This window comes from Mustela erminea, chromosome 12 (genome assembly GCF_009829155.1).
Source record: "Mustela erminea isolate mMusErm1 chromosome 12, mMusErm1.Pri, whole genome shotgun sequence".
Taxonomy (NCBI): domain Eukaryota; kingdom Metazoa; phylum Chordata; class Mammalia; order Carnivora; family Mustelidae; genus Mustela; species Mustela erminea.
In genome coordinates this window covers 91,980,367-91,995,502 of record NC_045625.1, presented here as the reverse complement: position 1 = coordinate 91,995,502, position 15,136 = coordinate 91,980,367, and the positions used below count along the sequence as shown (strand labels likewise).

Genomic DNA, 15,136 nt, shown 5'->3' with positions numbered 1-15,136 from the left:
TTTTCTCACTTTCTTGATAATATGTTCTTTGCTGAAAAAAAGCTTCTAATTTTGCCAAAGTCCAATTTACTTATTTGTGTGACATTCCAAGGGGCCCCAAATAGTCAAAACTATCTTGAAAAAAACATCAAAGCTGGAGGCTTCACACCTACCGATTTTAAAACTTACAGCAAAGCCACAGTAGATAAAACAGTGTGGTGGAGCCTAAGAAGACAGGTAGCCCGACGGAGCGGGAGGGGAGTCTAGAAATAAACCTTCACCGGCACGGCTCATTGATTTTGGACGAGGAGGATCAAGATCTTTCTTTGGGGGAAGAATTGTCTCCTTTAACAAGTGGTGTGGGGACGACGGGATAGCCACAGGGGCATGAAGTTGGGCCCTTCTCACACCGTATACAAGAATTAACTCAAAAGGGGTCAGAGGCCTGACCGTCAGAACGAAAGTCATGAAACTCTTAGAAAAATTCATGGGGCTGAAGCTTCATGACCTTGGACTTGGCAGTGCTTCTTAGCTAAGACCCCCCAGGCCTAAGTAACAAGTAGCTCATGGCTGTCTGAGGGAGGCCTCTGTAGCCACTTGCCGATTTTGTCGGCTTTTCTTTGGCTCAACCTAGAAGACCACCTAACGACGTGCACCTGTGCAGAGGCCCGTTTCAATAGGCTGACGGCGAAGGAAGGCCCGGGGCCGCACGGGGCCGCACACTGAGCCTTGGCGCCTGGCGCCGGACCCTTTCTTGCTCCTGGTCCACAGAGTTCCCTTGTTCCCGCGGCCTTCCTCCTCCGGGGTCCCCTCCGCCGCGGGGTCAGCTCGCGCCAGCGGGTGTGGAGGGTCCGACCTGGGGACTGATCCTCTGACCAGGGTGATGATGGTCTTTTTAGCCGCAAGATTTGCCTTTTCACTTCCCATACCCACGTGGGAAGAAAGGGAGGTGGGCAGAAAGTGCCCCCAATATAGTCAGGCTCTTGGCAGTGTGTGAAGCTTCACAAAGTGCATGTTACTTTGTTCTATCGCGTTTCTGAGCATGGAGTCCAGGGGACAGCTTCGGACGATCACCAGGGGACCTTTCTTCTGTGCCTCAGCTGCGGGCTATGACTTGCCTCTAATAATGACAGCCTTAGAGAATCACGTACCCCAATCCAAGCCGCGTCTCCGTGTCTCTCCATTTGGTTCGTTCTTGTCGATACCGTGAGTCTTGCAGGGGTACCTGAGGACACCCCCCTCCTGACCACCCCCAGCGGTGGCGGCCCCATTATCTGGGTGCAGACAGTTGTGTCTGTCCTGTTTTAACACCTGTCCTTACGTTGCAGGGCAGGATGTTTCCAGAACACCACGAGGCAAGGTTCCGGGAAAAGGAGTCTGCTTCTTTGGGGAAAGACAAGCCCCGATGTTTAGATGTTTAACTCTTTCTGTCTGACAAATGTTTCCCACGAACAAATCAGTCATTTTTTAGGGTCCACAAAGAAGGGACATGAAGCAAATGTTTAATTAAATCGAGATTCTAGAAATAAGTAAAGGTATGCTCTCCTCTGTAGAGAATTTGCATGGAATTTGTTTAACAACGAAGTGTAAATGTTGTGATAAATGTGTAAATGTGTGATAAAAGTGTAAATGTGTTTGAGGAGAAGGCATCCTGGAGGACCAGGCAAGGATGGAGCAGAGATCACCTGTGTCATCTCTAGGAGAGGCACGTGCCTTTGATCTCAGACCATCCGTGGGGATTTCGGGCAAGAGAGCCCCAGACGGTCAGGTTTTTCTCAATGCTCACACTTCCTGAGCTGAATTCTTCTGATCTAGGAGATTAGGTTTGAATGATTTATTTTACATATATATGTGTGTGTATAAATATATATACATACATATATATATAAAAGAAAACATTATATATATACATGTGTATACTTTTCTGTTTTTTTCCAGCAAGCTTAATTCAGGCTAGAGCGCAGGTGAAGACAGTGGTTTTACCGACACGCTCCTTCATTCGTAGGAATCTGCTGTTTCTCCCACAGGATGTTTGGATGGGCAACTTCTGTGACTCAGGAAATCGAAGTCTGATTTCCCCCCGATTCTTAGCCCTATAGGCTAGGATAGCCTCCTGTCATTCTGCACCCTGTGACAGCGCCTGCAGGGCCCGTGTCCCCCCACACCCCGCCAGACCCCATACCTCTCCAGGTCCTGGCTGGGCGTCCTGCCCGTTAGCTCACTTCCGACGCTGCGCAGCCGAGAGGAAATGAGATCTCGGGCTGAGGGCTCAGTCCTGCAGGCAGCCGGCTCTCCCTTTCAGATGCCCGTGGCAAGCCCCGATGGTCGCCCGCGCTTCCGACTGGCTAGAAGTCAGAGATTTCCACGACCCCCTCCTTGGGTTTGATTAATTTGCTAGAGTGGCTCCGGGAGCTCCGGGAAGCACGTGGCTCACTAGGTCGGGGGCTTATTCGGTTGGAGGGAGCTTGGGGAGACCAGATGGAAGAGGAGAGGCTCGGGCCGGGCTGAGGAGCGCGGAGCTGCCGTGCCCGCTCTCCCGACAGCCCCCGTGCCCGGGATCTCTCCAAATCCTCTCCTTTTGGGGTTTTATGGTGTCTCCATGACATGGTCATGGTCAACGAAGTAACTGGCCATTGGCAGCGTGAACCTCTAGGCCTTCTCTCCTCCCCGGAGGGGAAGCAGGGAAGCTGCAGATTCGGAGGCTCTCTTTAGGGCTGGTCCCCCGGGCAAGCAGCCCCCCAATCTTTAGGCACTTTTCAAAGTTAGCCTCACTAACATAAACCCAGTGTGGTGGAAAGGGGCTCCTCTCAGTAACAAGACACCCACTTCCCCTTTAGGGCTCCAGAGACCAGATCTTTTACTGGAAGTCCTCCCTCAGGGGAGGCCGAGGGTTTTGGAAGCTGTGCGCCGGGAGCCATGATGAAGACCAAATGCATACGAAAATGTCTTTTCATCATCTGAATGATCAACTGTGTATTTCTCATAAATCACAATACCGTACCGCTAACCTCAGTTCCAGTATTTAAAATGTCTCATTTTGAATTCTTTAGTATAAGACACGCAATTTACGATACTTTGGGCTGGCTCACTTCCTCCCTTTCCCTCATTTATCTATGTACGAGCTTTTCAGACGTGTAAGGGGCTGAGAGAGTCTTGAGTCCAGACAAGTTCCAGCAAAGGAGAGTAGAGACGCATCCAGACCATCGTCCCACTGAGGGCACGGGCGCTGGGGGACAGATCTGTGCACCTGGAGAGCCCCTCCAGCTGCCCCTCCCAGCCAACGTGGTGATTCTTTCGTAAATCAGGGGACAACCGGGGATTAGCAGACATTCGTGAAAACAACGGCCGTGAACAACGGACAGACAGGACCCGAGAGAGCTCAGATGTGTGACAAGGACAGCAGCCAGAATGTCCGTCAGCACTCTCATTGACAGCGTGGTGTTGCCTCCCTTGAGATAAGAAAGAAAACTGCTTCTGTGAGAAAGGAAGACCAGAGTGCCAGAAAGGTGCTTGAAAGGATAAAGGGAAAGATTCTAGAGAAATCAGGAACAGGCACACTCCCTCCATCACCTAGGAAGAGTTCCAGAAAGAGAGAGAGGGCATGGCGGCTGGGATGATGCACTTTTTTAAAAAGAGGAGAAGATTCGGCCAGGCTGTGAGGTGATCAGGTTTTGCAGCCTTCCCCAACCCTCAAAACACAACGAAAAAGCAGTTTTCCACCCATCCTGGTGAGATGTAGCTCCCAGAGTACAGAGAATATTCTCAGCTTGCCAAAGGAAAGGGAAGATCCCAGCTTCCCTCTAGAGATAAGAATCTCCTACTGACTTGGATTTTGCGTGGGTATCCCTGGGTGATAAGGTCAAAAATCAGAGAATCCTTAAAATCTGAGGAAAGCACAGTTTGAGCTTAGTTTGGCTGCGGGATTGCATCTACCAGGTGAGAAAGGCATGCACTCAGAAATGTCAGTGGCAGCAGAATTTATCAGTAATGTTTCTACCAAAACAAAAATGGATCTGAGGAAGGTGATAATAGACTGGAATCCCAACTTGGCAACTAAGAGTCACCAAGGGAAAAAAGTTAAAAAGCGAGGAGGAAAAACCCAGCCGAACCTAAGACCGGTGATGCTGACACAGAAATTACCCATCAGCCAGGCAAGTCTGATGACAGTGATCTTTTCCTCAGTGGGTTCAATCCTACTCTCTACTTTTGCCTTGAAGAATCTGTACAAACCCCCTCCCTTTTTAAAAAGATTTTACTTATTTATTAGTCAGAGAAAGAGAGGACACAGCAGAGGGAGAAGCAGACTCCCCACTGAGCAAGGAGCCTGATGGCAGGACTCGATCGCAAGACCCTGAGCCGAAGGCAGACGCTTAACCGACTGAGCGACCCAGGCGTCCCTACAAAACCCTTTTAATGCTGTTTATTGATAGGGTTTAGAAACAACCTGCAGGCAAAAGACTTAATATAAATCTTGGAATAAATTGTCAGTATTGTACCTAGAAAATTGAAATACTGTACTTTAAATAATGTACTTTAAAAATAGAGAACTAACAAAGCCTAGGCAGCTGAGGAAGGCATTGTGCTAATCCCACAGAAGGACGTGGCCCAGTCATAAGTAAAGGCACTAAGATCTAGGATTCAAGCAGCGAGTGCATTATTTAAAATTATAATCGTGAACATCAGGAAGTGACAACTGAGTGTTCCTTCTTTTTAACAGCGGCTATTCCTGGAAAGAGAGACAGGCGCCAAAGGAAGGAAGGGGCCTGGGTGTGGATGAAAGCGCGTCTTACAATCTCCTTTATCTTTTAAATCAACTCATCCTTCATTTGTTTGTTTGAAAGTTTTTCAGCTGAAACATCACAGGTGATTGGGGTTGGTCTGGGGTCGGGGTTTTGTGTCTTCAGGAGACCCATCCTGATACACTTTCCCCTCGAGTACCCCAGACTGATCTTAAGCCCTGAATCTCCCAGAGAATCCACGCTTGCCTTTCTGGCCATCTCTTTAGTCCTGTGGCCCCGAAATGCCCTGCATGATGGCTCTGGTTCCCGCCACAGCCCCTGACACACCAGTCACACCCAACACTGCCTCAGTCTCCCTCCCCCCCGCTGCCGCCCCACGCTCTGTCAGTTCGGACTTGTCAGTTTGAACTTGGGTCCGAGATCCAAACCTATGAGGTGTCTGGTGTTTTATGATACCTAAAAAATTTTGATATTTCATTCACACGATAGTTTTGAAAGATGAGGTTCACTCAGAACAATCTGGCTGACCACCCTGTGAACCCTGAACATGTCATTTCTCACGCTGGGGTCTCTGGACCTCTTCCCCTGTATCTGTGAATCCGTTTCCGATCAAGAGACGAGCACGTGCAGCGGCTTGCTGCCCTCGGTGAGTCTGGAGTCGGGAAGTGCGCGCTCTCCAACTTCTTCCTACATTCAACATTGTCACACTGTCCTGGGCCCTTTGAATTTTCGTGTGAATTTTGGAATCAGCTTGTCAATTTCTGTAAAGTAGCCCTTTGGGATTTTTGTAGGAATTGTGTTGAATCCATAGGTGATCTGAGGAATATTGCCATTTTAACAAAATTCTGTCCTCTGACATTTAAACAGGGTGCCTTTCCACTTATTTAGGTTTTTAGATTCTTTCAACAATATTTTTTAATTGTCAGAGTGTAATGTTTATGCTTCCTCATTAATTTTATTCCTGAGTATCTTATGCTTTTTGATGATACTATAAAAATTGGTTTCTTAATTTTGTCTCAGATCATTCATTGCAAGTGTGTAGAAATATGGTTGATTTCCACATGGGACACTCAAAACCCTTTTAGGGTTCTTTTTTCTTTGTGGAAGATTTCTTAAAATTTTCTATGGACAAGGTTATGCCGTCTGCCATAAATGGTTTTGTTTTGTCTTTTCCAATCTGGATGTCTTTTATTTCATGTTCTTGACTTTTCTTCTAGTCAAAACCTCCCAGAAAATGGTAAATAGAAGCTCTAAGACTGAGAACTCTTGTCTTTTTCTTGGTCTTTGGGAGAAAACCTTCAGTCTTTCATCATTAAGTATTTTCTTAGTTGCCCTGTTGCATGATGTGCTCTTTTTCTGGTTGGGGTTGGGGGAATGTGCTTTTATTCTTGATCCTCTTTTTTTTTTTTTTTTAAATCATGACTGAGTGCTGAATTTTGTCAACTTCATTCTTTTTTGTATCTACTGAGATCTATCAATTTTTTAGTCTGTTATTGATAATGGTATGTTATAGTAATATTTGAATGTTAAACCAACTTTGCATTCCTGGTATAAATCTCACTTTGTTATAATGTACAATCTTGTTTATATATTGATGGATGCAGTTCACTACTATTTTGTTGAAGATTTTTGTATATATTCATAAGAGATACTGGTGTGTAGTTTTATTGTGAAATCTTTGCTTCAAGCTGGCATCAGGGCTTCAAAAGCAGTGACAAGGATTCTTTCCTAGTCCACTTTCTGGCAGAGTTTGTAAAGTGTTGGTATTAACCCTTCAAATGTTTGCTGGAATTCACCAGTGAAGCCGTCTGGACCTGCCTTTCCTTATGGATAGTTTTTTGATTACTACTCTGCTACAGGTCTCTTCGGATCTTCCATTTCTGCTTGATTGAGCTTTGATAGTTTGGGTCTGTCTCATCTGAGCCACTAGTGTTAGCATGTTACCATGAGGCAGGTCACAGAAGCTCCCTATAACACTCCATATTTCTGCAAGGTCTGTAGTACTGTCTCCTCTTTCACTTCTGATTTTAGCAGTTAAGTCTCCTCACTTCTTTGGTCAGTTGGCAAAAAGTTTGTTAGTTTTGTTGATATTTTGAAAGAACCAGCTTTGAGTTTCTTGATTTCTCTCTATTGTTTTTCTATTCTTTGTTGTACTAACTCTCACTTTAATCTTTCCTACATTTTTCTTACTTTGGTTTAGGTGGGTGATTAGGTTACCAATTTGCAATCTTCGTTCTTATTTAACATAGATATTCATAGCTACAGTTTCCTTCTCAACACTGCTTCAGCTACATCCCCTCCAGGACTTTGTTTGTTTGTTTGTTTTGCCTTCTTTGCACTTTTGTGCCTTTTCTCCAGTTTGTACCCCTGACCCTACTGCTCCTTTGAGATCCCTTTTGCTGCCCAGTCCTCACTAAATGTAGTCAGAGAGCTTGGGTTCCCAACCACACCAGTGCTGGGTCTTGTAGTGTCTCACTAGCGCCCCCTAGCAGCTCTGAAAAGAAGGTGCTATTATTGCGTCTGTCTGCTGTTGCAGGCAGCTCTAGTGCAGGAAGTGTAAGTAGATAACTCACCAAGTTCTCTTACATCAGATTTGGCATTTGGTCTTCTCTCTTGCTACGTGCCTTCTCCCTGGCTAATTTTACTTTTTATAGTGCTATTTCTGTGTAGATGAGACCTACGCATTTATCGCTAGACTAGACTTCTCTGCTGACCTTTCAGACTAAAGCCCAGTCACCAAGAGATACTATCTCTACCTGTCTGTCCTACAAACCTGAAGCAATCACAGCTGCTTCCTCATCATCTTCTTCAAACCTGCCTTTCTTCTTGACTAACATGCCACCGCTTACCCGCCTGCCCAGCTCTGCCCAGATGACAGCACTGGCTTAGTACTCCGGCACGAACATTGGCTCTACTCCCGCCCTTGGACATCAGCAAGAGGCAATGTCTCCTGGATAATGTGCTGTTCATCACTCCGCATCTTCACCCAGCCCTTGGTGGCATCTCTCCTGAGGGCCCCACTAGGCTCTCCTCCTGCCTTGGCTTATGATTTGACCACTGTCAGATTCCTGCTTCTATGCCACCACCTTAGGGCAGCCGTGTCTGGAATCTTGGGTTGGATGACTTGCCCTCAGACCTCTCTTTAGAAACACCACTGTGATATAATTTATTAATTATCTGTGAAGTCATCTTCTCATTTCTGCTGCTTCACTTAATCCTAAAGTCCATGGGAACAGAAGCCCGAGCCTTAGGTCTGCCCTCTGCACTTGGGTTTTCTGACCCCTCGTCCAGAGCCTGACCTTTCTAGGAAGCTCAGGAGATAGTTCTCGCGCAAGTGCACAGCTGTAGCTCTGGATTCTTCCTACTTGTGTTTCATGTTGGCCTTCTCCATTTTGGTTGCCAATGGAATAATGGAGACACCTTAGCAAGGCCAGCCACATACTCAGCACACACAGGATGAGCGTGAGCTCAAGGCCAAGGGCTCCTGTAGAGATTTTGGAATACGGAGCTTAAGACACATTCCCTTCCAGGTGGATGCTCCCAGTCCAGACTGGAGCTCAACAGCCATAGCGAGGCAAGGCTGAGTGTGGACATGACCTCCCAAGAACAGAGAGTGGCTTATTCTGAGGTTTCAAGCCAGGTCCCAGAGACCACTGCATTTTTTTTTTTTTAATTAGAACAGTGTATTATAATTCTGCACTCTTGAGTTGATCGCAATGATCTTGTGAGCATTTAATAGATTGTCCCAAACTCCGGAGTGGGCTTTTCCTTAAGACTTTTGCTGTCTTTGAACTACCTTACACCTCTCTGTGTTTTCCTGGGACATTTGATGCTTCTTCAGCCTCCTGGTTGGTGAGGGATTCCCAAGTGCTTCCAAGTATGGCTGAAGATTTCATTGAGCTGGTTTGGAGGCAAACACTGAAGCTCGGAGAAGAATTGGAAGACAGAATGCCGGCCTCCTGGGCTTTGATCCGATGCCCTGTCTTGCCACTGGACGTAGTTACACCTATTCATTTCCATGGCTAATTACGCTTAATCGTTTGCCTCTAAAATTGACTTTGCTGAGCAGTCCCTTTTCTTATGGTCCATGAGTTACTGGAGATGGGAAACGTGACCAGCAGCACCGTGGTTTCCTGGAAGAAATGGATTCCATGCTTCACATTTCCACAGTCTTGTCCACCTGCGGGGGGGAAATGGATCTTGCTTAATTCTGTACTTCTTTGTCTGTTATATGTCCTTCCTTCCTGAAGAAGAGACAGGACGAAAGATAGTTGGTCATCTATATGTGAGGACAGCACACTTCCTCTTGGGCAGGAGGCAATGTTTGTAATGAAGAAAAACCCCATTCTGCTCCATTTTAGCAACCACTTGTGGCTGTTTCTTCTGTTACCTCAATAACACGTGACTCCTGGTAATTCTTAAAAAGAAAGTACCTATAATCATTTTAATTTTGATTGAAATTTGATTTGAATGAGTGGGCCCTCCAAGCATTGTAGTTACCTGTCAATGCTTGCTGCTCAGTGACCCAGTCCACCCCATGGCCTTGGCGGTGACCAAGCCCCTGCCACCAGCTCCCAGTATAGGTGGCCTGGGGACACCCCGTGGGGGGCAGTGACACTGGGTTTGTGTGCCAGGCCCACCTGTCTCCAGCCACGTGAAGTCCAGGAAGTTACACTCCCTGATGCCCCTGTGTTTCTAGTGTTCTCAGTGCACAACGGGGACAGTGGGACCAGGGCTGTAGGTGTGAGGTTTTCACGGGTCAATATAAACATTGTATAAATATTAACAGCATTCTCTTCCCCACCCCTGTACTTACCAAAAATCATATAGTATGACCTGAATGTACTTTGGGTGAAACAATAAGGTCCTCTGTGGTTGTGTGTGTGTGTGTGTGTTTGTGTGTGTGTGTATTTGTGTGTGTGTGTATTTGTGTGTGTGTGTGGTTGTGTGTGTGTGGTTGTGTGTGTGTGGTTGTGTGTGTGGTTGTGTGTGTGTATGTGTGTGTATTTGTGTGGTTGTGTGTGTGTTTGTGTGTGTGTGTGTTTGTGTGTGTGTGTGTGTGTGGTTGTGTGTGTGGTTGTGTGTGTGTTTGTGTGGTTGTGTGTGTGTGTTTGTGTGGTTGTGTGTGTGTGTTTGTGTGTGTGTGTGTGTGGTTGTGTGTATATGTGGTTGTGTTTGGGTGTTTGTGTGTGTGTGTGTGGTTGTGTGTGTGTATGTGTGCATGTGTGGTTGTGTGTGTGTATTTGTGTGTGTGTTTGTGTGGTTGTGTGTGTGTGGTTGTGTGTGTGTGTGTGTGGTTGTGTGTGTGTGGTTGTGTGGTTGTGTGTATGTGTGGTTGTGTTTGGGTGTGTGTGTGGTTGTGTGTGTGTGTTGGAGGGTACTTCATGCCCATCTCCCCTTTCCCTTCCCTTGATGCCACCTCCCTTGGACTGACTTGGCACCTTCTCCCTAGACACAGGGATGCTCAGGTTCATGGTCTAAGAAGGAGAAACAGACTGACTCTAGTTAGCTACTGAATAGAGCAACGGTCCTATTGGAAGTTGGAGATTGACCATAATTACTAGAATTCTAGACTTTTTAAATGACTTTTTCAAATTATCTTATGTCGGGAGCATGAAAGCAAATCATACCCCTCCTGTTCTTTTTACGCTACCAAACGAGGGTAATGTGCTCCATCTCAAGATTTTCTTCTTTTTCTTTTTTTTTTAAAGGAATCGTCTCCCACGTCTGGTTCCTCGGCTAGGTGCTTCCTGGTGACGGGCAGAGGTCCCAAGCAACATGCGGAACAGAGCAATGACTACCGCGTGGCCGTGTTCGGGGCCGGGGGCGTTGGCAAGAGCTCGCTGGTGCTGAGGTTCGTGAAGGGCACGTTCCGGGAGAGCTACATCCCCACGGTGGAGGACACCTACCGGCAGGTGATCAGCTGTGACAAGAGCATCTGCACGCTGCAGATCACCGACACCACGGGCAGCCACCAGTTCCCGGCCATGCAGCGGCTGTCCATCTCCAAGGGCCACGCCTTCATCCTGGTCTACTCCATCACCAGCCGGCAGTCGCTGGAGGAGCTCAAGCCCATCTACGAGCAGATCTGCGAGATCAAAGGGGACGTGGAGAGCATCCCCATCATGCTGGTGGGGAACAAGTGTGACGAGAGCCCCAGCCGCGAGGTGGACAGCGGCGAGGCCGAGGCCCTGGCCCGGAAGTGGAAGTGCGCCTTCATGGAGACCTCGGCCAAGCTCAACCACAACGTGAAGGAGCTCTTCCAGGAGCTGCTCAACTTGGAGAAGCGTAGGACCGTGAGCCTCCAGATCGACGGGAAAAAGAGCAAGCAGCAGAAAAGGAAAGAGAAGCTCAAGGGCAAGTGCGTGGTCATGTGAAGGCCCGTCCGTGGGAGGAGCCACGGCGTGTCCCCCCCATCCCCACCCCCATCCCCTTCCCCACCTCACGTGACACCCGCCGTCGTCAGGGCAGCATGTCCGATGCCCACGTGTTCAACATCGCCTTTGGACCGAGCCGCGCGCCCTGTCCTCCCCAAGAGGGCCCTTCATGCCACCACCGATAAGCACCCCCTCTCCAGAGTCAGGGATTCTGCCCAGCCCTTCGGATGGACGCCCTGCCTTGCCCGGCCTCTTGGGGGCTGGAGAGGCGCTGGCTGTCTCCAAAGGCGGCTTCACCAGGAGGGGATGGTCTGGGTTGGCGGGAGCGGGTCCCATCTGCATGCGTGCGACAGTGTGGGACCCCCAGCCACGGCCCACCCCGACCAGACCATCCCCCCCAGCGCGCTCAAAGCTGGACACTCCTGGGGCCGGGAGGGGCAGGAGGGGAGGAGCCCAGGCCAAGTTCATTCCATTTCAGGTCCTTTAGCCGAATTACAAATAACATGTCACAGTGGCCCCCGGAGGCTGCTCGCTGACGGGTCCCTGACGCGTGAGGTTCGCTGCTCGAGGGGGAGGCACTCCCAACACCAGACCTCATTAGCGGGTGTCCCTGTCACTTTGGGGAGGGTTTATTTCACATACAGTGGTGGCATCCTGCTGGGTCAGACACCCTGCAGGGCGGGAGCGAGGGTCTCTGGACCGACTAGCGCAGTGTCCCGGCACTCGGCGAGTTCCCCTCGAGGGTTTTAGAGATGTGCTTTATCTTCCCTTTCACCTAGGAGGGGTCGGCTTCTTCCAGCCCCTCAGGTTTTAAATAAAGGCAATTAAAGTAGCCATTATTTTTAGACAGCTGTTTGCCTTCCGAGATGGTTTCCTTCTTCTCAGTAACTCCGTCTGTATGCCGCTGGAACAGCCAGCAAAGGCCGTCCGAAGACCAGAAGCACATCTGTTTTCTAAGTCACACGGACACCTCTACGCCATACTCTGCCCCTCGAGGAAATACTTCGAATCAGAAGTCGTTCACTGTGTTTTTGGTGATCTGTCTGTAACAGAAGCATATTCCCGGAGAGCGTGTTCAAGGAATGGGTTATCTTGCATGCTCCGTGACACCGGTGTCTCCTCATCGCTGTTCGACGTGCTCTCCACTCCGGAAACAATGATCTTTTCCTCTTAATGACCTTGTGTGCATTCTTAATCCTCCAGACCAAATCGGGGCGTCTGCTGGTTCCCGCGTGCTGGCGAGGAGATGGGGCGGAGGCTGGAGGCAGGCTCAGCTTCACTGCTCTGTCCAGTCTGGTTTGGCTCTGCTTCCAGAGAGTTCCCACCGACAGAGCCTGTGAGCCCTCCTGTTTGTTCCAGCTGGCGTTGCTCACACTGGCCCAGGATTCCAGAGTCTTCCTTTCAGCAGGGCTTCCTGCCTGAGGCTGGAAGAGGCTGGAGGGGGCCCTGGGCTGGGACGGGGAGCCCTCAGCTGTCAGATGGCCGCGCCAGCCTCCGCCGAGTGGTCACGTTGGGGATGTGTGCTTCCAGCCCCCTGGGTTCTGCTCTTGTCTGGACAGCTCCGTGCGCTGGGCGCACCCTCATCAGCCCTTTCTGGTTCAGCGTCCCTGCCTTTGCTGTTCTTCTGTGCTCTGCCAGCAAGTCCCCAGGTGGTACGTGTGGTGCCGCGGGTGGGAGACGCCGCTGAGAACCAGCCGCCCCACTGTCTTCCCACACGTTGGTCTCCGAGTGGCGCCCTGAGCAGGGTGTGGACGCGGCCTGCATGCCAGCGGGGTTGGGGAGCCCAGAAGGATGCCTCAGCCAGACCGGAGGTCCCAGCAGGTCCTAAGGGAGGCCCCTCCCATGGTGGCTGCCCCACAGCCTTCACAGCCACACCTGGCTGGTGAACTTTCTAGAACATTTATTTTTCAACCTAGTCCTACTCTTTTTTTTTTTTTTTTTTTACTTGTTTCTATTCTTTGAGAAGTGAGATTGGTTTGTCATTTGGATGTGGGTTAAGTGGAAGAAGAAACAGGACATCACAGCCACCATCGGAGGCTGGGGTCTAGCAGGGGCTGCGTGCGCGTCCCCGAGGCTCCTGGTGTGAGGCCTCCCTGCCAGACGCCCTGTCCTCACTGGTAGAAGTCACGGTTCCCGTTCTGCCTCTCACGCCCTGGTCTGCCACTGAAGCTTTTAGAGCTTCATCAATAGAGGTTTTTTTTTTTTTTAATTAACATACAATGAATTATTTGTTTGGGGGTCCAGGTCTGTGAATCATCCGTCTTACACAACTCACAGCGGTCAGCACAGCACACACCCTCCCCAGTGTCCACCCCCAGCCACCCCAGCCCTCCCAGCCCGTCCGGCAACCCTCAGTCTGCTTCCTGAGATTAAGAGTCTCTTATGGTCTGTCTCTCTCTCTGGTTTCAAGGCAGAGGGTCATGAGGGAAGAGAGGAAAAAATAGGAGGAGCTTTTAATGGTTGAAAACTGGACCCACTTTGCTCCTTTGTACTTTGCCCATGAATTTCTGGGAAGGCTACTGATGCCTCTGTCACAGGTCTTCGTTGGGCGATCGTTGTCCGTGAACCACACTGAGGGTTTGATGATGATCTCAGTACAGTCTTGGAGGAGACCCCCAGTTGTCTCAGGGCTCAAGGAGTTGGTTCCCCGAATTGGATGTGTTTAGTATTTACGTGGCCCTGTCCTGAGTATGTCCCCCCAAAACCCCCCAAGGTTCTGAAGGGCCCCTCCAAACATTGCACATGGGCACAGAAGTGGTTGGCCTGGCCACAAGATGTCACGAAACTCAGCATATTGCTTTGAAGATGACATTCAGGGGATAAGCCTGGGGCTCCATGAGTCCCCTGTGTCCCTCCCGGTCCCTCCTCCATCTGGTGACAAGCCATGGGCGTGCCCCGGGCATGCATGCAATACAAAGACCAACACGAGCAATATCGAACCGTTCCCTAGATCTAACATGACATATACACTTTATGTATATATATAATTTATCCTCCTGCACTTCTGAGGTATAAAGCCGTACATTGTACATACCTATAAGCTGACGTACTTGTTTCACCATTTCTAATATCGAAGAAATGCTCCTTCTTTGTAGAACAAACAACTGTTAAAGATTTTAAAAACTGCTCTGTGATTAGTTTCCTTTTCAAGATTTGTAACGTGTCGCTTGTACATAAGCTCTCTGAAAGCATCCGGCGCTAACGGGACCCACGGAAGCCCTCCAAGCTCCATCCCAGAACTCGGACCTCCACAGGGACATACGTGGACAGGAGTATTTACAGAGCATGACTTTTCTACGTGTGGGATATCAACGTGTCTATTTATATTCAGGTGTCTCTTGTTACATCTCCATGATCGATTCTGTTTGATTTACTCCTCAGTTACAGAACCCACCCTTGCATACCCGTTTCTAGTTGCCAGTGATGGTCTGAAAATAATGAAACCTATTGAAATAAAGCTTCCATTCTGACCCTCTGGAGGTGGTGGCTCTGATTCTTTGGGGTGCGGCCTGTCAGGAAGGGTCTTAAGCGAGTTCTCCCGGACCTGCTCCGCGAGCTCACCGCTGGACCGGAGGCCATCGGGCTCTGCGTGGGGCTGGGATGGGGACGTTTCCAAAGGTTTCCTTCCTTCCTCTCTTCCTCTCTTCCTTTCTTCCTTCTTTCCAAGATTTTATTTATTTGTTAGAGACAGAGAGAGAGCGGGAGCAGGAGGGGGGCAGCAGAGGGAGAGGGAGAAGCAGGCTCCCCACTGAGCAGAGAGCCCGAAGTGGGGCTCGATCCCAGGACCCTGAGACCATGACCTGAACCAAAGGCAGATGCTTCACCGACTGAGCCACCAGGCGCCCCTCCAGAAGGTTCTCCCAGGTGTTCCCTGGTGTGGGACATGAAAGCCAAGGAAGGACCGAGTCTCCTTGCTACCGGCAGGCCACTGGCAGGTGGTGGACACAAGTGGCCTGGCATCCCTCTGGGAGCTTGGCTGCCTGGGTGCTGGTACTTTGCTGGGGCGGGGAGCCCCGGGGCCCTGTGCATTTGCTTTGGCAT

The 15,136-nt window shown here is 49.5% G+C and overlaps 1 protein-coding gene across 4 annotated transcripts in view; it reads left to right on the top strand.

Moving 5' to 3' along the window:
* Nucleotides 1-13,342, top strand: part of DIRAS2 (DIRAS family GTPase 2) — a 28,088-nt gene extending 14,746 nt beyond the window's left edge. For all 4 annotated transcript variants that reach the window (XM_032308397.1, XM_032308398.1, XM_032308395.1 and 1 more), the window contains one exon: nucleotides 10,430-13,342. In XM_032308397.1, coding sequence (XP_032164288.1) covers nucleotides 10,430-11,095 — 666 coding nt within the window. In that variant the 3' untranslated portion in view covers nucleotides 11,096-13,342. The remainder of the gene's footprint in view (nucleotides 1-10,429) is intronic.
* The last annotated feature ends 1,794 nt before the right edge of the window (nucleotides 13,343-15,136 follow it).